This window comes from Heliangelus exortis, chromosome 1, assembly GCF_036169615.1.
Source record: "Heliangelus exortis chromosome 1, bHelExo1.hap1, whole genome shotgun sequence".
Taxonomy (NCBI): domain Eukaryota; kingdom Metazoa; phylum Chordata; class Aves; order Apodiformes; family Trochilidae; genus Heliangelus; species Heliangelus exortis.
The window spans coordinates 122200847-122226511 of NC_092422.1; the positions used below are offsets into that span (position 1 = coordinate 122200847).

The 25665-nt window shown below is 39.0% G+C and overlaps 1 protein-coding gene across 4 annotated transcripts; it reads right to left on the reverse strand.

The window, feature by feature from the left end:
- Positions 1–3264: 3264 nt before the first annotated feature.
- On the reverse strand, positions 3265–25034 carry TMPO (thymopoietin). Of its 4 annotated transcripts, XM_071764340.1 has the most exons (9): positions 24611–25030; positions 14894–15020; positions 13121–13279; positions 12407–12513; positions 8600–8719; positions 8402–8497; positions 7728–7838; positions 6390–6484; positions 3265–5153 (listed from the first exon to the last, which is right to left on the reverse strand). In XM_071764340.1, exons 1-9 carry the CDS (start codon positions 24851–24853, stop codon positions 4862–4864), a joined length of 1350 nt encoding a protein of 449 aa, XP_071620441.1. In that variant the 5' UTR covers positions 24854–25030; the 3' UTR covers positions 3265–4861. The 4 variants fall into 4 exon arrangements, with proteins under 4 accessions (XP_071620441.1, XP_071620411.1, XP_071620421.1 ...); XM_071764310.1 differs by lacking the exon at positions 8600–8719 and having other exon boundaries at positions 24611–25034; XM_071764320.1 differs by lacking the exons at positions 8402–8497; positions 8600–8719 and having other exon boundaries at positions 24611–25032.
- Between the last annotated feature and the right edge of the window lie 631 nt (positions 25035–25665).

Sequence of the window (25665 nt, forward strand, 5' to 3'; positions counted from 1 at the left end):
ACTGATGCTGATATTAATTAGCTAATAACCTCTATACATGACAAGGATTTGGGCTCTTACCTTGAAATTACATATGAAGGATTGAAATTCTTGCAGACTTTTGTAATTTTTATCATATAGAAAAACTGCTCCTTCCACTTTTGCAGGATATGATTATATTTATTTATGTACATCTAATGGCAATTCGTGTGCACAACTAGTAGTGACATTTAGAGTTACAGTCTATGGAACAATCAGCTTTTTTCTTTTTAGCTGACAATTCTCACAGCTATACTATTGAGTACTATTAAAACACCAGGTTCTAATATATCCCCATGAAAATACAGGGATAATCTATCTTCCTACTGAGTGCATATAATTTTACATAGAAAATGTCTTCAACATTTTTTTTTTCAGTGAAAGAATCAAATAGCAATAGCCTGTAATTTGAACCATCTAGATTAATCTTAATTTCTGACACTCTGAAGCCAATAATAGATGAAGACTCTAAAGGAGTTACTTGTTGGTGTCCACTTCTGTCAGATTCACAGAAATGCTATCACAGATCTTTTTAAATCAGTAGCTTTTCTAATTTGGGGGGTTTAGGAAAACATTATTTTGGCAACTACAAAGTTTTCCTAATTACACCTCTCCTGTAATTAACACCCACCCCACCCTCTCTATCCCCCACCTCCTTCCTGCAGCACAGAAGAAATTGTATCATAGTTGCATTCTTACAGTAACTTCTCACAGCTCTAACATTTTAATAAAGCCTGTAAGTAAAATCAAATCTTGTTCCCTAGTTGACTTACTGTTGGTCCAGGGAGATCAGCACACAGAGGCAAAAATGACACATGCCTGATAGTACTGACACAGAAGTCCCTCTTGAGTAAACTAGACTCTGGCTGCAGAGTAGGAAAAAAAAAAAAAAAAGTGAGATGGAAAAACAACCACCCACACCTTTGATAACCAGAGGTCAGCACAAGTACTATTTGCTCCTGATGTAAACATGTATTTTATATAATCATTCATTGTATCAGCAGAAAGCCAAGAAACCTCTCCTGTTTTTACTAGTCACTGCCATAGGCATCTTCATCTGATAATCTTTTCTTATCCAAATTCTCCCAGGCACTAAATGGTTTTCCTCCATAAACCATCATTTTTTTCCTAAACAACAAATGAAGAAGGCAATGCAGATACACTTCTTTTAAACACATATTACCAATGCTGAAAAAGAATTTCAACCTGAGGAAGGACAGAAAATTTGAGGAATTACTCTCATAGATATTAATATACACCTACTACTTAAAAGTGTATATGCCACCTTATGACTGTTTTCCAAGCTGAATTAACTTGTAGACCCTATGCTTTAAGAACACATGATGTATGCATATCTGTCATAGCTTGCTGTTGCAGTGGTGCAAAGCAGCCTGGAATACTCCCTAAGCAGAAGCCCTTGGAAGTTTTAGATAAACATTGGTAAATCTACCTAACATAAAATAAAAGCTACAATAACAGGCTATGAAGGGTATATGCTGAAACACCACAGTATTCAAAATTGCATGTTACAAACCCACCTGTGCCTCTATTTTGATGATTCAGATTAAGTTTTTAATTTAAAAAGAAAAACCACTTTTCATCCCTATCACACCATTTTACATTACAAGCTTCATTTGTAATCACTTTTTTCTTTTTTTTTTTTTTTTTTCTTTTCTTCTGGTGAAGAGCCTCCTTTTGGAGCTCTATAATTTATAGGCATTCTTCTCACACTCAGCTTTTGACTTAACCCTGCACAAACTACTCCACACTTTTTAATGGATATGTTGCCCTTTTTGCAAGGAAACCTGCTGAAGAAAAAGCTCCTTCACACCTTTTCATACTCAAGTACAAACATTTAAAACACACAGAATTCAAAGAGTCCCCTTGAGAGTTTTTCATCTTAGACACTAGGGAAGTTCTCATAGCCTTACCAAGGATCAGGTGCCAAAAAATTAACATCTCAACACTGTAAATCGTAACCTCTAGTGATTCACAGCTTGATACCAGACTCCCGAGACCAAGTGCATATTGAAAGAATAGCACACAACTTACAAAGGAAAAATGTAGGCTCTACGGTGGAAAGCTCTAAATTAGACTCACAAACCCAGATCTGCCATGTTTTCAGCACAGCATTTTTCTGAGCTGTAATGACCCATCATGAGAAAAAGCAACATCAAAACAAAAAGACATGGTCATGTTTGTTAACTTACTTAGGCCTTTTCCCAGACTTTTTGCAGCCTTTGCCCTAAAAGGACCTTAAGTAATATTTCTTACATCAGAACTCAATTTTTGCAACTGGAATTTGGATTCCAATACTAGGCCATAAAATTGCTCTATTTTGTAATTGGATTTGAAAGTTTAACCTGGCTCTGGCTGGAAGCAAAAGATAAACTAATGGAACAAAAGTGAGATTCTTTACAACAGAACACCAGTTCCTATTACTTCAATACTTTGATAAAAAGACTAGTTTATTTCAGAGTAACTTAACCACTAGTATTTAGAAGATTCTTTAAGCACATGCAACTATTCAACTAGCAGCACTATTGCTCCATGTGTTACTCATTGTGAGTATCTTTGGGAATGGTGGAAAATTCCCAAAATCGGGGGAGAAAGGAAAAGAGGGAGAGGAAGAGGAAAGGAAGAGGAAGAGATTACCATCAGGACTATCTCACACTATTAAGTGCCTCAAGTATAAGCAGCTTGTTCATTTCTTTCTTTGTGCCTTCCCACGATAGCCCAGCTAAATGCAAGTTACTTTGAGGACTTAATGTAGAAAAGTCTTTACCTTCTGTGAAGTAACAATGAAATTGAGAGGATTCTTGGAGATTCTTCAAAACAATGCATAAGTGAAAGAATGATGACATTTAATTGCACTGCCATTCAGCTGGGGGTTTGGTTTAGGGGTTTTGTTTTTTTATAATGCTAACAGTATCCCTGGAAGGTCAAGTATTTCTTGTAACTAGAAGAGAAGGAGAGATTTCATGTTAAAATATATAGCAAAGTAGGGTGAATAAAGTAAAAAGGAAGTTCCTTTAGCATTGAAAAGCAAATGAAGACTAGCTTCTTCCAAGTTAGCCTAACATAAGCTAAATGATGACGGTGCAAAGTTATTTTACTATAATGCAATAGTATTCCTCCCCACAAATGCTGACATGAACTGCTCTGTTTCTACTATCAGATTAAGTTGTGGATTTTGTTTTAAATGGAAGACTGTAGCAGCACAAAATGACACCATTAATACATCAGTTGTCTTGCTTTTAGCTGCAGTTTAGCAATGCATTTATTTTGAGAAGGAAAATTCACACACATTAAAATCATTTTTATTTTTCTGCATTTTGACACCAAAAGTGAATGCCTTATGTTACAACTTTCTATAGGATGGACACAAGTTTAGCTATTTGGATTACTCAAAAAAGCAGATTAAAAGGAAAAAAACCCACATTAATCTTAACAGAAGAAAAAAAAAAACTATAGCTTTGCTACCAATAACCATATTTGTCCCAAAGTTCCCAGAAAGTAAAGTTGCCCCACACTTAGACTAATTATTGTACCTAGAGTAAAAATATACTATTAACTATGCTCTCAGCTTCTTATAAGTAGCACTTTAAGAGTAAGTAGTATGATTTATTGCGATTTTGTACCAAGCAATGAGACTGAACTGCTGCAGATTTAAAGCACAAGAAAATGTATACATTCACTTCAAAAATTGTTGCTTATCACTCTTCATTGGTAGTAAAGTCAGCTGCCTGCTCATCTAAGTTACACAATATAGAGTGTTTCAGCATGCTTTCACTGAGAAAAATAATTCAACTGCATAAAAGTAGTAAATCTCACCTTAGAAGATGAAACTAGCATTAAATGTAGCAATGCCCTCGTCATACAAGAATAAAACTTCATCTGGAATTTTCACACTTTGAGAAACTTCTCTACATGAATATTCAAAGATAATCACAAAAAGCTGTGTTGGAAAAACCTCGCTTTAAAAACAAAAACAAAAACAAAAACAAAAACAAAACAAAAAACCAAGACCAGTACTGAAGTCAGAATTTAGACTACTTCAGGTAACCCTGACCCAAAAAAAGCTTGTGTAGCAAATTATATTGATGCAATCTTTATTTTCCACACATATTACTAATAAATAAGTTCCTCTAAAACATCTCTTGCCAATTAGATTTGTATTCAGCTCCTACAACACTGTAAGCACTAAAATGAAAGGATACACTTAAGTGATGTTACACTTAAACTAGCGTGATACTAAGACTTACAGAAATGCAAACAGGTTTACAGTTACATTTACTAAAAAGTTACAGTAATCTACAGAAAAGGTTGTACTCTCCCTGCATCCCAATATATCAAATTCAGTTACATTGTTACTCAAAAAAAAAAATCATACAAAAATGCATCTCCCTTTATCACCTGTGTTAAAATCCTCCTCCACATTAATCTAGAGATAAAAGTACAACTTCTTTTCTGTACAAAGGAAGATTTAAGAACACAGCTTCACATTTTACTACATTTTTGCCCTTCTCAGCTTCCAAGTTCTTGCAAAATCAAATACACAGTTTCTCAAAAATGAATTTAAAGGATGTCCACGTTAAAAAAATAAAGCCTACAAAAAGTTCAAAGATCTAAAAAATGTTACTCCTATGGCAAAATGACTTCCCACTAGTCCAAAGTCCAGAAAGTTACTGATGTCCATTTAATATTATCTTGCTTCATTTATCCAATTTATCAGGTTCCAATCACATTATACGTAAGAAGTCCTTGAGCCGATGAGAGGGCAGAAGAGTTCTCTACAATTAAAAACAGGAGATCAGATCAGGTGTGCCTTTCAGAAAGATACTCATTTGGCACCATCTTGAGAGACAATACTCATGTATTTAGAGAAAGGATTTCCTTGATTAGTTTCCATAGACTGATAAACCAAAAACAAGAAGACCGAAACAACAACAAAGAGAAGAATTTTTATCCACAGGGGAATGGAGCGTTCTTTTTTTGCTGGTGGTTTCTGTGACTTGATGTCAGTTGAGGTACCATATTTTGGAGCATATTTAGAGAAACTTTCGTCCATTATGAAGTCACTGTGTTCTATAGGCCGGCTAGCAGCTCCTTTGATTGGTCTACGGCAGCTAGCACTGTTAATTAGAAAAAATACAAGAAAATTTTGCATATTTAAAAGAACAATCTAAGGTGCACAGCAAAGTTTTAGTATAATTAAAGAACTAGAAATTATTTCTAGCAAATGCAGTATCTGAAATACCTACTTCAAATTCTAACTTGTCTATCATTATTTTTAAAGTTAATCATTTAGTGTTCAAACACCTCTTAAAAAAAATCTTAAATGACAGTTTACTTCACCTTATCCCCATAGTCAGTGCATCATAACTGGCAATGAAAATATAGGAAATGTCTGTCTCCACCTGCATCCTTAATGGTCACTTATGCAGTCCCACTGAGACTTCTAAACCAGATTGTCCCTGGCTGTTAATATATCTAGTTTTGAGAAGCCAGAAGACAAAGCAGTAAATATTAAACACACACATGCCTTGCCAAGTCCTCATTTAAAAGGAGTACACATGCATGACTTTTATTTCAAAAAAGTTGCATAGATTTAACTAATTTACAGACCTCAAAGCATGAGAGAAGAAAGCTGTTTGATGCCACAGCAGTAGTAACTGGTACCATGCATTCTCCCTATGGCTAAGACTTTACACAACTGCAATTTAAATTGAAGCTGTAATTAACATGGTGGACACAGGAGTGGATTTTGCATCTTAACATAGGGAAACTTTCTCATGTTCTCTAAACAGCATAAAGGTTTGTGAATTCCCTTATTATCTAGGGGTTGTTTCAATTTTTGGTTAAATACAAAGTTGCAAAGCAAAACTTGATACCCCTTCCTAGAGGCCATCCTTATTCATTCTTGGAGTAAGCTTTGACTACAACAGGATTACTAGTTAAAGAAAAAAAAAAAAAATACAGTATTTGAAAAGTCTTAACTTCTAAAAGTAAAGCTCTAATACATGTTGGGAGGTCTTAACAGTAGGCCTAAAGCAGTAGCAACTAGCCAAAATCTTACATATTCTGATCCATAGCCACAAAGAAGTGTTTGCCACTTCCAGCATCCAGAAGTTTCAATGACAACTCCTACTGCAGTACTACTCTGTTCTCCCACCCCCAATTTTATTAAACAAGTCTGCTTTGGCTAACAAAACTACATACATAGAACAGAAGAGTGGTAATCTCAGCAATCATTGATTCAGAATGCAAAAACTATTCCTCAGAAATCTACTTATATCATCCAAACTACTTCTCATCGTAAATAGGAATACAAAATCTTAGATATAAGCTCCCATAAACTTCAGTAATACCTAATTCCTGTAGGTGTTGATACTTCGTAAGGGAACATTTCCTTAAGAATATCCCTTTCTACTCTTGGTTCTTCTGCAGGGTTTCTCTCCAGCACCTAGAAAACAGAAAACAATTACAGGCCTACAAGACCACAAAACAAAATGCTCCTGCATAGCTATCTCCATGACCACAACCACGTGCAAATTGTAAGAATGACTGAATCACCCTGTGACAATCAAGAAGTTTTCTTGCATTTTACAAGACAGTTTAACCTTTGTTATTGGCAGCTGTCTGGTCACTTTTCGTGTCTTAAAGCATTCAGTGCCATCCTCAGTTTCCTTTAAGATAATGAAAACATTGCATAAATACAATACACCTGCCAGCCAATGATGTAGATGATAAAAAAAAAATCCATCACTATCACCTCTATCATGGCTGTGTTGAGCAGATCACAGGGTTGGTTGTGGCCAACATGATTAAAAAAGAACCGATGTGGGTAATGTATCTCTTCTTGCTGTAACAAACAATGCCACAATATAGTAGAGTACTAATTGAAAAAAACATAAGCAATTTGAAATAGAACATCAAATTGTCCCACAGCTATTTGAGAACTAAATCTACATTCCAGTCACATAAACAAAGCAGCCCATTTCATAAATCCCAGATCCACTGGTAAGAGTAGGCTTCAAAAATGTTAACACAAAAGTTTCACCTACAGTAACTACATGAATGCCATCTAAATTCAGCCAAGTATTATTTGTAACAAAATTCCGTATTATTACCATATTAATACAATTACATTTACTTGCAAGTGCTTTAGAAAGTCCTCCAAGAGGTATATAATTTTGCAGACTGTACAGGGTAACAGTAAAAGAATAACTTTCTTTCTTGAGATATGCCAGGAATCTACACACTCTTTTTTAATTCAGGCTTTTGGTCTGAAGTAATGCCATTATTCCCTAAACTAAGGCATGTCATGGTTTTTCAGGATAGGCTGATTTACATGATCAAAGGTAGATGACCCAATTCTGCTCTCTTTGAGCTATTCAAAGAATTTAAAAAAAATAATTTTGTTTTGTTCAGAAAAATTGCAGCACAAGGAGAAGTAATACACCAAAACACAGCTGGTTTAGGAAAAAAAAATAGAGAAGTATTTCCACACACACCCAAATCTGAAAGGGGAAGATAAAATTATAGTTTATATTCTCCCTTTTCTATCACATGACCACATTATTTTATTTTGACTAGTGCAACCTGGGCAATGTCTTTTACCTCTTCTGTACTAAGGAATAAGCACACACACAAGAATCTTGTTCACAGAGAGTAAGCAATAGCAATCTAAGTTTTAATTTATTTACTTCAGCTGTCATCAGTGGTTTCTTTGGTGTTCTTCTGGGCATGTCTGAGAGTTCACTGATTGACAGTGTAGGAGCTGCATGCTTGACATTTCCAGGCACCCTATTGACAACCTGCCGAGATTCAAAATTGTTCAAACTCAGAATCAACCAAAATAAAAATAAAAAAATAAAAAAAAGGGGGGGGGGAACATAATCAAACAATAAAACTTTTATATGCATTGAATATATGCATGTTAGGAGTTAACTTATGGAGGTTATGCAAGGCATACTGTGAAGTAAGCACAGTAAACACATTGCTTATCATTCCAAGTAGTTTCTTTTAAGCTGTTTAGAAGAATAAAAGCTATTTAGTTCACACGAAAAGCCAAACTTAAAAGCAGGTAATCTGCACGTACTTAAATTGTGAAGAAGCCTAAGCTTTTCAAGTTTTTCTTCTCAACCCTCCCACAGAAAGGATGTTAGAGGAGACCTAGGCATCTACCTAGTCCCATCTCAAAGCGTACAGCATTAGGTACTAACACAGGTACTGAGTATGTGGTTTCAAAGACTACAGAATAGTCTTACTTTCCTTCATACAGTCTTATCTGTTCAAAACAGAATGATTCTGTTGGTAAAGATACATTACAGAAGAATACCTCTTGTATGACTTAAACATATTTACTAAGCATATTTACTAGGGTCTCGTTGCTTGCAGTCAATATAGTGTCAGCTATGGGAGTACTCTCTGATATTACAGCATCATCTACAGGCAACTGTGCTGTAGCTTCCACCTGTTTGTTTAAAACAAACAAAAGAAAACAATTGAATAAAATAACCACTGGGACTCTAACAGTGAGAAAAAAGCTTGTCTATTATAATAAGCCTCTCATCACCCTTTTCCTTGGTGTTCTTCTTGATACTCTTGTAGACTCCCTAGAAAATGCCTGCAGAGGTCCACTTTTTGAAGATCCACTTGTCCAGACAGTCTCAGTAACTTCATCTTGAGAATAGGTCTATTCAAGCATCAAAACATATGATCAAATACATGAAAGCCAGATCTCAGCATTGGATACTCACAACCAAAAGCCAGAATAACATGCGGACTCCAAAAGCAGCATGTCTACAATCAGAAACACCCAAACTGTGGATCCTAATACATTCAAAATTTACCAGCTAACTAGATGAGTAGTATTGACCAGAATACTTATGTTAGAGCACATTGTTCAAGTACACTACGTAATGCCCAGCAGTAAAAATTCATTATGTGCTCACAGCAAGAGAGTGAACTTTACAATTAGTTACATAAAGTCAGACAGCAGGTATGTCAGCTTTCAGGCCCACTACATCACCTGCCTACACAAAAAAAAAAAATAATCTATGAACATAAGCAAAAAGCATCACCTTGCTCTCTACCCAGATCAGATCTATTCTTTCAAGCAGAGATGGGAATAGTTTAGGCACAGCCACCTTCAACAGAAACTCATATCCAGCCACCAGGAACAGGAGATGCTTTATAAACTTAAGTTTTCATATACAATGATGAAACAATTTTCACATGACAGTAGGTTTAAACAATCAAGCATAAGACAGATCTTTACATATCTAACAAACAATATCAAGTGCCAAACTTTTATAACCATTAACAATCATGGATCAACTCCCTATGATTTATTGCAAGTTTTATGCTCACATCAAAAAAACCTCTTCTCAAAACTAATTCTAAATACAGACCTGGAAGAAAAGGGTCAGATGAAGTCCTGTTTCTTCTAGATTATATATAAGACTTAGGGTTTTATCTGGTTAAGTTTAAAAAGAAATACTTTGTTGAAAATGTAATCTTTGTATATATATGCCTCATGCATTGATGGATTACCAAGTTTTTGGAAGAACAACACTTTGTGCTGATGGAAAGTATACAGACTATTGTAACTGACAATTACAGATCTAACAGCAGAAATAATTTCACTAGAACAGTATTAGGCCTGAAACAAAATGTTAAAAGAGCAGGCTGGAAAGTATTTACTATGAGGGGAAAAAACCAAAATCTAACAATATTAATACAGTGAAACTGGAAGCTGAGCTGTTTTAACACTCAATCTAAATTCTGTATTACAGCTCATACCTATCCAGCAGAGGGAGCACGTGTTTTGCTTTGCTTCAAAGTCACTGAAATACTTCGAAAACCAAATTATCTATATTTATGCACAGACATAAGTCCAAACAGACTCAGATGTAACTGCAGATCTGAGTATAGGCCTCCAATATTCTTTTCAATTTAAACAGACTTCTGATGAAAAAAACTCCCAACCTTTCATGTATACATACTTTAGACACTGTATTCTCTTCCCCATTATGAGAATTCTAGCTTGGAAGAACCTTAAATCACTGTTCCCACTTCACCCCCACTGATTTCAGAGTAGTTCAACTCAGAAACTCCCTTCAGTCAAGAAAGCAGCAAGGCAATTCTTATTCTACTAATGGAGAGCTCCTCTGCCCCAGGTGGACTGATTAGCTGTTTTTTAATGAAAAGTCTGAAGTACTTTAATAAGTAACTGCCTCTCCTTAAGTTTCTCAGATACTTGTCCATCACGTGGCTTTGGTGCCAAGTTCCAAATTTTTTCTTGCATGGAAAGTCTATCAAAACACATGATCTGCTGCGCAAGACACATCCAGAGTTCAAGAGAGCACATTCAACAGACAGAAAATTAAAAGAAATAAAAAAACAATAGTTATCCTCATTGTCAACTGAGCAGGCCTTGTCTGCTTATCTCACAGATATCTCAACTAAATAAACTCTATTACAATGTAATACTTGTGTTTAGGTACACCAACACACTCTAAACACACTCAAATTTTTTATTCTTGGGGTTGGTGTTCTGGGTGGGGTTTTTTGTTTCTTTTTTGTTTTGTTTTTTTGTTTGTTTCTTTGCTTTCTTCTAAACACAGCAGTCAGGAGTTGAATGGTAAAAAGTTTGACAGAATAGAAAGAGTTCCTGAAGAATGACATCATTCTGAAATTAGATCATTTTTTGTTTAATCGAGTTATATTCCTTTTATTAACTACTGATAATAAAATATGCAAGTTGCAAAAGATTGCCTCTATAGTGTGCATGTAGAAGACTGCAAGACAAAACACAGTAATGACTTGGTGTTGTTACAATGAAATTGGATGAGAAAAACTGAGTAAACACTCATCACTTGCAAAACACATCCAAAATATATCATCCTTATTTTCATTCTGTAAGTGGGTCCCTGGAGACTAGAAAGCTTTGCTTCTTGACAGCTGATTTAAATACCTGCATTACATTGAGTATGTCACAGATTTCTGGGTGAATGGTGGTTCATAAAAAAGAATCTTTAAAATACAAGAAACTCAAGATTCAGATGCCCATTTTAAAGACCATTATGAGAAGAAGTTGTCTGACTAAATTAAGGAATGTTTTGTGTGTTATACTGTGGTTTTGAGTTTGCAGAATTGAAAAATGCCTAGTTTATACCTCAAAAATCCAGTTAAAAATAAGCAGTAGTATTTCAAGATTTCCATAGCCATGTTGTATTACCCAAATTCACATAGTAGTGTGTTACCTGATTCAAGAGGCATCCATAGCTAATGTTGATGTGTACATACACACCATTTAAATAGGAAGAATCGAGCATTTACAATACTATAAAGGAGTGAGAGAAGCCACTGATCTGCTAAAATAAATCAATCTATTAACAGGTCAGATTGAGTGACTGAGTATTTTCTATACCAATCCTTTATGGCACCACAATTCCACTGCTTGTTGGTTTGATGAATAACACTATAAAGATCCCAAGTAACCTAAGCTGGGGAACAGGGTATTTAGTGAAACTCACATCACAAGGACAGATCAGCCACCAACTACCAAACCCAGTATATAGCCAGCAGTTTAAAACACTGAGGTATTTCTATGAAGTCTTCCTTTCACTAAGACAACAAAACTAATGTTATTTATAAACAAGTGATACACAAAGCAAGATCTAAACATGCTATTTTTCTTGTTAGAAGTTTTCCAATTAATTGATATCTACTCGAGTGCTGCCGCTACAAGGGTAGTTGAGGAAAAAGAGTTGCATAGATAGCTAGCACATGTGTGTACACATATGCACATTTTATATATATATACATATATGTATATATGTATCTCAAAATAGGCATATACAGAATTACATCACTTTGTGTATTCAAGTCACGAAACAGAGGTATTTAAAATATAAACTTGTATCTACAGATATCAAACCAGAGAGAAATACAAAGTACATATTTAAAAACATTTCTAAAACAAAACAAAACAAAAAAAATTTGAGAAACTGCTTCTTTTGTTGAATCAAGTTGTTTATAAACATCCAACAGGATGACATCAGCACATATGACTTAAAACCTGTCAGGTTTCCAAACTAAACATGTTAAGGTTGCCTGTTACTTTTCTCTACAAGTTACTATAGCAGCTGGCAAATCAGACAAACAGTTTTGAGCAGACCATAATTTTGAAGGTTATAAGGCTAAAATCAGCAGCTATGGTTAATTCACAAGATTTTCATGCTTTATTAGAACAGGCTTTCTGAAAGAACTTTTAAAAAACAGCATAGTCCACGTAGGCAAATGTGATTCTGTTAAAAGTAGCAAGATGTTTAGCAAGCACATCACCTGAAGTTAGTAGCCACTAAATTCAACATACCTGGTTGTGTTCAACAACTCTTCTTTGTTTGAGTGCTACTGGAGTCTTTGTCCTGGTTTTCAATGGTTCTCTTTTCTCAAGCCTCAGCTCAGTCTTCGGATCTGTAACTGAATAATATATATTTTTTATATTTTTTAATATAACTAGTTTCTATAACACTACTGGTTGTTCTACTAGTTTAAATCAATTGTGACTTAATTTTTGATACAAGCTTGTTATTAAAATTGCAAAAACCACATCCAAGACCAGTAAGTAAACCCACCTCAAACTAACTCCATAAGGAGCAAAGCATAAAAGGGATTAAGTCATACATAAGGCATTAAAAAAAAAGTACACAAGTTTTCATTATCAAACATGTATACACTATCACACAATAAATAACTACCATGAGCACCGTAAGACAAAAAATGCACTTAAAGATGAAGTGCAAAGAACACTGGAACACTTCATATGCAGTTCTCCCACACATTTGATTTACAGGTTCCAATCTGAGGAAAATGCATAAAAGTAGTAAAAGGCTTCCTTTCCCAGAACAAGCTCTTGAATCTCTGTGCTAATATGATCTGCATGATCAAGTACATGACTCCTGTGGTCCACAGCAGTTATCTCAAAGCCTCACAACAGCAAGATCACACTCTCTTTAGATAATTCTACTGCAACTATTACTGATGTACAATTGCAACAGTTCACATGCAAGTTCCCCTTAAGTCTTACCTTCTTCATTGTCACTGTACTGGTCAGAATCATTACTTCCATTCTGTCGTGTATTCTCAGCAGTTGAAGAAATTGCTGGAAGAGGCTCAGGTGCCTTCAGTTCTTGTCCCTGCTCCATCAGTTTCAGCAGTTTTTTCTCATAAAGTTTCCTAGTAGTTGCTATAACAAGGAAGAATAAATGCTAAAGGTACTGTTTTCATCTTTCCTGATTTGACTCATAGAACTTGACTGATACACATTCCTTGGGAATTCCTGAACTTCATTTTCTTTACTTTTAATCCATCTGTACGACCCAAAGCATACACACCCAGGCATAGAACTCTAAGTCTAACTTTCTGGTTTTCTGGAATTCTTAAGATAAACACCTAGACCTGCTAGTATATTGAAAGTTACAAGCATTTGTCTTTGAAAAGGGAACTTACCTGCATAAATGTTTTCTTTCATATGCTGCCATATACAAACTGTTATGCACTCACAAAAAAAAGATGAAATTGATATGCAGATTCCTTATACCCTGGCATTAACACACCTTTTTCCCTTAGATTAATCTTTGCCCTGCTCCCAAATTCAGTCCATTAAGCATCAAGTGATATAAGCAACAAGTGATTCAGTCCATAAGCATCAAGTAAGCAGAAACAGCAAAACTTCTGTTTGCTGCATCTAGCCATCAAGTTGGCTTGCTTCATCTAAGAGGACAGTTGTTTAAAACTAAAAAGTATCAAGTCTAATGTACTTCCAGTCAGGACCCTGCTGTCAAGTGACCAGTGCCTGAGCTGTTAGCTGCAGAAAAGTCTAACCTTAGATGACCTCACATAAGGGGAAAACACCCACCCTTAAAAAGAAATTATAAACTCACAAGAAACAGAATCCATCTCCTATAAGAATTAAGGCATTTACTTAAAACCATATTGAAATACCTTCGTATAGGTATTTGAATTTTTTTCAGAAACCTGTCCTATCCAATAGGGTATGTAATGCATACATTAACAGCTAGCAGAAAATATTATGGATAAAATTTTGAATATACACAGGACTCCAGACTACCACCGGCACTTCTATCCTCCCAGGACCTCAAGAACATTCCACAGAAGGTTCAGCACACTATAGACACACGTTTTTGTTTTAAGAGTTATGAAATCAAAGTCCCTTGCCATTAGGCTGCACAATCTGAAAGGAAAGGAGCTTTGATTCGACACCACAGATCATTGCCCAGGCAGGAGATTAAGCTGCGGTCATGACTTTTCCTGCCATAGGTTAGCATGCATGATAGAATGTTAGGCTCAAGGGGACAGAAAAAGAAATAATTTAAAAAATCTGCAAACAAAAACATTACTACACAATGCAGTGAATAGGAAATGCTCTAGGGAAGTTCCAAGTTCTCATTCTGCTCTCAATGCTATTAGCTTATTATGCAAGATGTATTTTCTATTTAAGCAGGCCTCAGATCACAACCTCTGCATCAGAAGACCCAATTACCCCAGCACTGAACTTTAACTAATAGTTACACAGCTTCAGAACAGCAACTGGAACATCTCTGGGTGGCCTAGGGCACAAGAAGAACAAACTGTGGACTTGCCTACACACACAGCAATGCTTCAAGTCTTCTCAAAGCACGTAGTTCAATGAAAGTATCTTAAGTGGGAAGTAGGATTGCAACAGTATTAGTACTGAACTTAATAAGCAACTATATCAGAGAAGCTTAGAGCACTCAGATCTGAGGTTTAGTAAGAAGTATGTTGAACAGATGAGTATTTGCTCATTCCATTGACCTACCTACAATTGGGCCAGGATTTATTCCATACTTCAGCAGCTGCTCTTGAAGATCTTCATTACTCAACTCTGTTACATCTAGGTCATCCTTTTCCTCTGGCCTGGGTTTGTCTGTTTTCTTTGTGGCTTTCTGTAAGCGTGCAAGAGCAAAAGGAGAGTGTTTCCAGTTAACAGAGAATACGTAATTTTCTTCTACAGAAACAGGAGGATATATGACAGTCACAGAATCACAGCAAGTTAGGGGGTGGAAGGGACTTCAAAAGATCATCTAATCCAACCCCCCTGCCAGAGCAGGGTCACCTACAGCAGGTCACACAGGAACACATCCAGGTGGGTAATTGAATATCTCCAGGGGAGGCTCCACAACCTCCCTGAACAGCCTGTTCCAGTGCCCTGTCACCCTCACAGTGAAAAAGTTCTTCCTTATATTTGTGGAACTGCCTGTGCTCAAGCTTGTACCTGTTGCCCCTCGTCCTATCATTGGACGTAACTGAGAAGAGCAAAGTCCTACACATACAAAACCAGAAAAAGTAATTCTACACACGCACACACGCACAAACACCCTCCCATTAAACCCTATGTGAAACACTTCAAACATTTACACCTACTTAACAAACATGCATGACTTTTCTACATAGATAAGGAAACATCCATTACAAGCCTTCTTTACAGTAAAGGAAAAAAAAAATAAAATCCACACTCCCTCAACCAAGTTCCCCAAATCCCCATTCCCACTTATCCTCTTGTTTTCTGTAAGATTACATGATGTCAAAGTGAATGAAGGAAACAAAGCTGGAAACACACTGGAATTTTCAAAATCCTGCCTGTCTCCTTAGGCCTCTGCTAGTGAAGCTCTAACCCTTAAAACAAATCCAGCAACACTGCTGCAACAGTTGGCAACACACCACCAGCACATATAGATGGTTATCAAAATAATCTGCCAAGATGCTACTCCTATATTACAAGTTTCCACTACAGCCTGTGTGATCATAACATCTGTTCAACATGGGAAGCCTTTGTTACTAAATAAGCATTTCAAGCTCCAAGATCTGCAAGAGTGAGCAAGTAAGACTGAAAAAATATGCTGAGAATCAGCTTGCGAAGAAAGATCTTGATACTGCTTTGAAACAAATCCTATTTGTATCTCAAGGTTGTAGGATATAAAAATATACAACTTCTATACTTAGAATTTTTCTCAACCTGGTTGCCCAGAGGGCCTGCCTGGGCTTCTGATACTTATCAAAGACTAAACTTCCAAATACAAATATACTATAACACTCAGTCACAATTAACAGGTTACGGGGTATTTTTTCCTTATTTTATTTAGTAAGATAGCACCAAAAGGCTAAGATGACTGATGTGAACCAACAGTACCTAGCTAGCCCACTAATGCCTGTTCAATACTGGTTTCCATGCAAGCTTGGTCTTGCTTCAAGTGTCTTGGTATTTTAAAGCTTAACAAGGACTGTATAAGGATTTCCTAAATCTAAATGACTCCCTAATTAAATCAGATTTTCCTCTCACTCCTGAATTCTTAAAAACCCAGTATAATGAACTTAAAAATAGCTGCTGAAAAGCACTACAACCTCCAAGAGACCATGTTATTTTTTAATTCTAAGAAATAAACTTCTAGCAGTCTGAAGAAGGTATGGTCACTAAAATGGCAGATCTGACTAATGACAGGTCTACAAATCACTTTTTCTATCATCCCTACTACATAAAAATCTAATTCATTTTTGAAGCAGCCGAGCCCACTTATCTAGTACCTAAAAACCAACCAACCTGCAGCTGTAAGACACTTCCATTTACTTTTGAATGTGTTGATCATAACACTATTTCAAGTTAAATATCACATTAACAAGAATCTCTTACTTGGTGCATTTTTTTTCTGGACTACTGAACTGTCCAAACAATGGAGAAGCATTCCAAAATACACACTGGGTTTTCTTGTTGGAATCTGTTTAGACTATTGACAGCTCTAATGTTTATACACATCACCAGGCAGATTAACTAAGATGCTGCTTCCATGTTTCAGAAGAACTGAACCAACTACCATGGTGCAAGAAATCAACATGCCGGTGCCACTTAATTTATATATTTCTGCCTTTTAAAGAGACTATAACAATATACAGAAGAAGAACTACTCAGCACTCTTAGGTATTTTACAGGAATCTTAAATACCAGAAATGAAGCTGCAACTAACAAGTTATACAGTCATCTAATGAAAGCAAACTCACATATAGTATCTTCGGCTTTTTTTTTTTCTTTCACCATTTCATTTTTTCCTGCAGTGTTGCCATACATTAGACTACTCTGTTGCAGCAGAGAAAAAGGGCAGGGAGGGGATGAAAAGTTGAAGGCAACCTGCCTTCCTCAATAATATGGCCAGATAAATTGATTACCTTGTGTTCTGCGAAGTCTTCCAACTTTTACTTTCAAATACCTATTCTCCTTAAAGCAGAAGCAAAATACTTCCCTTATGCAAGTATAAAGCTGACATTTAATCATTCCCTGGACTTTAAGATCAGTCCCTAGAAGCATAAGGCAGGAGAGAAGATATTTCTCTCTACCATGACTGTTGCATTATAGCATTAACCTCAGCAACATTAGGTTTAATTGCCACTACTATTACAGTAGAAAACATCACTACACTTTCTGTGCACCATCACAACTTATCCATCACAGGTTTTGACCCTGTGAGATGGGTCAGAAGAGCTAGGTTTAACATTTATTACAAAATTAAAATAAAAAACAAAACCAACCAAACAAAAACACAAAACCAAAACAAACCTGTGTTTTCCTGGTCTGCTGACCATTAGTAAAATTAAAGTTGTCTTACTGTGATGCAGACAGGTGAAGTGCTTAAAATGAAATTGTGGTGAATACCAGAATTCACTGAAGTAAGGTGATGCATCTGACCACTTCGCACATAATGTAAAAATTTGCTGAAAGTCTACGCCCAGACAGATAAATGCTTATCTCATTATCTTGAAAATTTCATTTAGAGCTCTCAGCATTTAAAAAAAAATTCTAGTCATTCCTATTTTATAGAAAATCGTCTAGAAAACAGAAGATGAAAGACAGTCTGCATATTTCACTTTAAAGAGTTGATTACACCAAGGAGATGGGAATTTGATAGTGGCTCTGTCTCAACCTGGGGCCCCAACCCTTCAAACAAGTCCTATAGGGAACTGTAGGCACAGGGCTCCCACACAGCCTTCTCAGTTCTAGGGCCACAGGAAAACACGAGCATAAGAATTTTATGTTCTCAGTGTGTTATCTTTCCATAGCAAAAAGCTTTCACCTTCTTTCACTACTGAGAAGAGCAGAAAAATGAAAGTGATGAGAATTCAGACCTGCCAGCTCTTACCTCATCTTCACCGTTCCTGCTGAATTTAAATCCAACAGCCACAGACAAATTTTATGGCTACCTTTACTAGAACTAGCACTAATGCACCAAACACAACATTTTGAAGTAGCTGCTAAATAACATAACAGACAACTATTGGACATCAACAGAAGCAGCACTTTTAAATCCAAAGTTAAATGGCATCTGTATTAGGATATTCAAGGACTTTATTCCCAAACAGGTGCAGTTTCATCACTAGGAGCGGAAAGGTCCAGGACTACTTTACTATTTCTCTGAATTAGGTTAAGACAGGCTAAGAAAGCCCAAGTGCCACTGCAGTTCTCCAGTTTGCACCTCTGTATTTCACAGTACGAGTCTATTATTGAGACTTGGTATGTGCAGTTCCTTATCTTCTCTTCCCCTAAGCAATAATACAGAGGTCTCTATTCCCCCTGTACTTTTTATTCTAGCATACACAAACATTTCCTGCAGTAATTTTTTTTTTTTTTTGAAAACCAAGTCCTATTGAACTTTTGAACCTCAAACGCCTCCAGATAATATTTTACAAAAGCTACGGTACAGACAAAATAAACAATGGAAAGAAAATCAGGCAGCAGTAATTCAGATACTGATACACTCAACTTCAAAAATTCTCTGCCTTTAACCTTCATAAGGGAGAAACTTAAAATTTCCAAGCCTGTGTGGTTAAAAGTCCTAAATTATAAAATTCATTTTTAATAATAATTAAAATTTCAAGTTATTAAGGAGTACTTAACCCTTGCACTCCTTCCTTCCCTAAGACACTAAATTCCATGCTACTTGGTAAAGGAAACGTATCCATTCTCAAAACAGAGGAATGCTGCATAACAGAGTTGTTTCCAAAGAACCCAACTGAAAGAGTAAAAATTCACAGCAACAAAAAACAAATCAAGAAACAAAACTAACAGATGGTGTCACGGCTTAATCTGAATGCTGACCTGGAGATCTGGCTTGTGTTTGTGCACCTGCTGAACAACAGACATGCACTGCCACAAAAATACTTCAGGAAGATTATTTTATTTAATTATAACCACTGTTATTACACAAGCACTCCTAACAAGCATGTCTTCCTAGCTGGCAAGTCTGGAACTGCAGAAAGTCCAAATGTGCAGAAGAGCATGGCAGGACTTCCCACTGCAGTGGGAAATTCCCCAGCCACCTAACCCATGCTGCCAAAAGCTGTCACTCAGTCAGCAAATTAGTGCCATTTAAAAGGCAGTTAAATCTGTATTCTGAATCAAATCTGTACAGCACATCATAATTATAAGATACAGCTTCAAAGGAAACACTGACTAGATTATCTTCCTTCACTGAATAGTGTATATGCTTTACATTCTCTCACCTGCCTGAGCATGCAGTTTCACCTTCCACAATCCTAACCTTCATGAAACTACCAGTTTTACTATTACCTGCCCTTTTCCAATTAGAGAAGGGGTTAAAACCCTATAGTTAGCTCAGCTACAGATATGATCACTACCACACCAATGTGACCTTAAAGAGCTGAAGCTAGCTCTTAATTTACTTGGCTTCTTGATTAAAAGAAAGATAAATATGAAACCAAAACATCTTTACCTGGTAGTTTTCTTCTATAAACTTTCAAATGGGTCTTTCAGGTCCAGATGCTCTCATTAAATGTTCATTAACAGAAGTCAGGAGACACCTGACTGATCTTTTTTCAAATCACTACTTCAAAGGTCAAAAATATCACTCAGTGCTTTATAAGTTATTTTAGGACATGAAATGCATCAATAAGCTAAATCATAAAAACCTACACATGATGAGCTCTGAATAGGTCCTGTCTGGCAACAGTGTCAAGATGGTATTTTTGGTATGTGCTTTAAAACAATGTTCCTAGAGAGGCAAAAATGCCATTCCATACTTACTTTTCCTTTGAGCTATATGCCCTAATATTCAGCCCCTAACTTGCTAGCAGTGGTAGCATCCAGCTACAGATGGTTCCCCCCCCAGCAAAAAGGGTGTCTCACATACCAGCCGCTGTCCTCACATACCACTATGATAAACAGGCTTTGAAAAAGAAAGAAGAGTTGCTCAAAAATGTAAGTACAGCTGAAGAAGCTAGGTCCTCCAGACAACAATATTAGACTGAGGCCCAAAGAAGCACAATTTTAGAAGTTTTTACTCTCCTGGCAAGAGTATATAGCCAAAGTGAGTAGTGTTTACCCTCTCTCTCTCACACACACACACACAAACATACACAAAAAGACTTAAGTACAACTAGAAAAGCAGACATAGTTCAGTGATACTTAGAAATATTTTTAAAAAAGAGCTTTCCTGTTAAATATTTGGGCCAACAATTTTCATTTGATTCTGAGAATTTTATGTATTTGACAGCATTTTAAGTTATCTTCTGCAGAGCTCTGTATTTTATGTGACAGAAGAGGGTTTTCTGCATGTTACAAAGTATAAATATGCTGTCTGAATTTCACTGAGGGGAAGGAAGATCTTACTACCACGTAAAACAGATGAGTTTTTTTAACTTTATGTGCCAAACAAATTATGGTAACTGCCTGAAGAGTTTGCTGTTCCAAAGCACGATGGTCTCCAGGCCTGAGAACAATGTGATCATAACAAAGTTTTGATCTGCTCATACACGCATCTCCTATATGCTTGTGTATCAGAATAAAAAAAAAAAAAAAAAAAAAAAAGAAAAAAGTTAAAATAAGCACACATGAATATAAACGAAGCAGCAACAGCATCACTGTGGATGCATGACACCTGTCTCACAATATACCAGCTTTACATCACTACTATGTTAAGATTTTCATTCATTCCGAGAGAGGTATAGATTGGATATAGTATTGATAGAGTTGTGCCAGAAGAAAAGACAATCTGTAATGGAATGAAAGCTATGGGGGTTTTGTCTCGTTGCTGGACAGCTCTTATCAATAATGTACACCTAAATACATTATCAAATGCCTAGAACTTGGTTAAAAAAAGAGCACTGAAGCGACTGTGTAGACATATTAAAATCACTAATGCCTACAGCAGTGTCAAAACATTAACTGTCGGTATCAGGAGACCCGGTGCAGCGTTACTGCCTTTTCCATGACAGCGACACGGATATCCAGAACGCCTTTTCCACCGTCAGATCAGCCCACCCGCATCCCTCATCCCGCAGACCTATCCAGGCACCTCCAGCAGCACCGCAGCCGCTGCCCCCCCCAACCCCCGCGCTCCCAGCAGCGCCCCCTACCGCCCAACACTCGCACACACAGAACCCCGCCAGCAGGGCCGCACGCGCCCCCCCGCGCGGAGAGGAGCAGCGCGCGCACACAGGGGGAGGCAGCCTCGGGGGGAAGGGAGGGGGCGAAACGCTGAGCGCTTCCGAAAGGGAAACGCCGGTGGAGACGCAGCGGGATAGGGGGTGTGTGTGAGGAGAAAGGCTCAGCGAGCAGTAAATCCCTCCAGTGACAGGCAAGTCAGGACCACCCTTCCCCAGGCCCGCATGGCATCCCGATTATAATCAATTTTTCCACACTAAAAGCCGTATTAAAGGTAGTGTGTCGTCCCTCTTTGACAGCCTAAGGCCATACAGTGAGGACAGCCTCCTCTCTGACTGTGATCCAAACCCTTGCAGAAGGCTTGAGCAACACAGAATTGCTCACCCGGGGCACTAGGGCTTCAACAGGCAGGCACACACAAAGTTGAGCACAAACTTGCTCAGAGAGTGATTCCGGCACTTTTCAACCCCTCCCTCCGTGCCTCCAGCATTCACTCATTCATTCATCCTAGCAGTGGGAGTGCTCCCAAATCAGTTCGTTTGGGTTTTCGTTTGTCATTGTTAGCGGGTTTTTTTTTTAAGGATTGTAGAATATTAAGCTATAGCTAAAGAAATGCCAAAAAGGAATAGCACAAAGAACAGTGGGACAGAACCCTCCAAAATACAAACTCAGGTAAGTGCTCTTTCAGATTTTTTTTTTTACAAGTTAATACTAGCCTTGACTGAGTCACCTGGACTGGAGACTTTTGCAATTTTCAAATGAAGCAGTATTCAAATGTTTAGAGAGATACAGGAAATAAAACAGAGTAGTTCAAATTCTTTAACCCCGCAGAAGATACTTTCACAATACAGTCAAGTACTTTGCTGCTCTAGAAACACTGAGTAGTTGATTGCTTAAGTCTGAAACATCTGGTTTACACACACTCCCCCCCCCACCCCCACAATGTACATAAACCAATACTACAATTTCTAAGACTTGTAACACACGTAAAACCAGAACTAAGAAACCACTGCAATTTTGTTACTCACATTTCCACCAAACAACAGAAAAGAGCCATGTTATCAAGTATTTTTACTTCATTATGGACCCAGTGCAACCTGCTTTCTTGTCCTTTAAATACACACATAAAAGCCAGCACCTAGAAAAAGCAATGAACTTACACAGAGGAGTGCAAGATAGAAGATACTGAATCCACCTTTTTTTCCAAAGCCTACAAAGTAACTTACAGGAAATACAGGATTCCTTTCTTCTATTCCTCCTTTCCATAATGTCTTGTACTCACAGCTTCCTCCCTTTGCTCCTTGTTTCTAGTTTTATCTCTTACAGAGGTTTGACTGCTTCCTCTCAACCTTAGAGAGATATTCCACTTTGCTTCCATACCAGACCCACTCCCAGGGATCTCAGACTTCCTTCACTCCACCTGTTCCTTCCAACTGTCTTAAGGACAAGTGACTCTACAGAGCTGTAGGTTATGATGATACACTGCTCTGATATGAGCACAGAAGGCTAGCAGAAATAGCACAGAGCTTTCCAGACATAGTTACCTTACTTGTAACAGTACCACCCATTCTGTCAACATCAAAAAACTCGACCCCTAGTTGTTTAAAGTTAAGTACTGTGGAAGGGAAAGGAAAAATCAGATCTAGGAACTACAGTAGTCATGAGACCGCTCCTTCTCCTACAAGCATAAAACACGTTTGATTCAAGCTTATCCTATTTTACTCAAAAGCACCTTACAATGCTACAGGCAGACCATCCTAAGTCAGAGAAGTATCTATCTCACTACAAGGTTTCTCATGTCAATGCCAGTTAAGTACTGAAACCAGGCAGATGTTAAAAAGAAGTAAATAATCTGGTTAGTGACCTCTTCCCCTTCGTGACATCCCCTTTTACTTGTTGTTTTCAGTTTCCTAATTCAAGAACTACTTATTGGGTTGGGTTTTTTTTTTAATTAAAGCATGAAAGACCTCCAAAGGAATCTGTTTCTCTGCACTCTCTTTACAAATAAGCTTTGAAAGATAATAGTTAAGATATAATTGAAAATATCTTGTACGTGAAATACCATACAACTCCAGTAGTGGGTGGCCATCGTACAAGCCTTTACATGACAGGATGCAGCTGAGAATTATGAATGAAAGATTGCTTTCTCCAAATATGCAAAATTACAGCTCACTTATTAAGAGTTAAAAAAAAAAAAAAAAAAATCTTATTTTCCCGAAGGGAAAAAGTCCAAATAGCTGCTTTCTCTCATTTTTACATGGTAAGAGAAATTACACGTAAGAAAGCAAGCAACTGTGGCCCAACTGAACATGCAGCAAAGTCAGTAACTTTTCTATAAAACATACGCGTAGAGCTACGAGAGAGACAGCTACACTAAGCAGACCCTCTTTACACTACACAGTCCACCTCATTAAACAAGCTGTTCCTTCACGGCCTCATCCTTTCATTTGAAGGTATTTACACTGAGTAGCGTTGTTTCAGTACAGCTGAGAAAGCGGATAGGAAGGAAGCTTCTGTACAAAGTTAAGTTGCAGCCTCGTGCAGAGTTTCTCTTGCTTTATTCCGCCAACACTTAAGTAGTTTACTTATGAGACTATCAAACTAGAGGCTTCCCAAATTTAAAGTCGGAGGGTGGGAGGGAGGCGCGGGCTTTCTCCCCCTCCACACGCGGTCGCGCTGCCCCTTCCCGGCTGGAGTGGACCCCCGGGGTCAAGCCCCTCCGGACCCGCCGCCACCGAGAAGCGCATATGCGAAGTACCGAATGCTCGGCACGAACACCGCGGGTTTAAGTTCGCTTTTCGGAGCGCGGCGGCCTCCAGGCAGGGTGCCCCTACCCCTTCACCCCAGGCACGGGGCCCGTCCCCGCCGGCCACTTTCGCACTCTCACCGGAGTCGGGCCGCGAATCAAATAAGGCGAGGCGGAGCTGTCCCCGGCCCCACGAGGGAATAGAAGCAGGGAGCCGCGGCGCTCCACTGCAGTCCCTAAGCCGCGGCCGTCAGGCGGGGGCGGTCGCACCCATTCGGGCGGGAAAGCGGGCCCGAGGCCGCCGGGAAGCAGTGGGAGCGCCGAAGAGGGGCGGTGGTACTCACCCGCCCGGAGGCAGCGCCGCGGTTCCTGGCGCCGAGCGGTGTAGGCTCCCGTTCCTCGTCGCTGGAGAAGTCGGGCTGTGCGACGGCAGCGGGCGGGTTGCGGGCGGTGAGGTGCTGCAGGTAGAGCTGCACATACACGTCCTTGCGCTGCTCGCCGCCCGGCAGGCTCACATTGTTAGCGATCAGCTCGCTCTTCAGCTTCTCCTTGGTCAGCACCGACGGATCCGCTAGGAACTCGGGCATGGTCGCCGGCCGCCGCCGCCGCCCTCCCGGGAGAGGCACCAACAAAGCAGGGGAGAAGGGGCGGGGGGGCAAAAGGGGGAAGGAGGAGGAGGAGGAAGCTTCGCCTGCCCCGCGCCTAAGACCCAGCTCCACAGCAGGCGGGCGCACACAACCGAGCGCTTCTCCCAGCCAGCAATAAGCCGCGCCCTGATTGGCGGTGAGGAGAACGAAGCGGGCCAACTATTGGCTGCCGGACGGGAAAGGGGAGAGGCGCGCGGGACCCACCAGCGTTAGTGCTTTGCGCGAGGGATAGTAACGCAGTTTAAATTCAGCTCAGGCGGGAGAGGCGCGGGGGGCGGGGGTGTCGCTGCCTCAGGCGGTGGCAGCCAACACCCCCGCCCAGCCCCCTCCCCCCCCGCCCAGCTCCCTCCCTCCCGCCGCGGCGGGCCCCTCACTGCAGCGCTGTTCCCTTCGGCACCACCGCCAGCGTCTTCCCGCCGCCCGTTCTGGCGACCAGGAGGCGGCAGGCAGTTTTCCTCCGGCGGGAAAAGGGATGGGAGCGCCCCGCTGAGGTGGAGGTTCGGGCCCGGCGTTGGGTGTGTGTGTGGGTGGCGGTTAAAGAGGTCCCTGCTGTGACCCGCTGTGATCCCCGTGACCTGCGGTGACACCTGTCACCGGCACTGTCCCCGCCGCGGCTCTCCAGGCACCGGCTCCCCTGGCGCGATCGGCTCGCAGAGTTCGCTGCGGGCGCTTCTTCAGTTCGCTCGAGCAACCGCCCCGCGAGTCGCCTCAGGAGGTTCCTCACAGGGTAACCGAACCCACCAGCCCAGTGC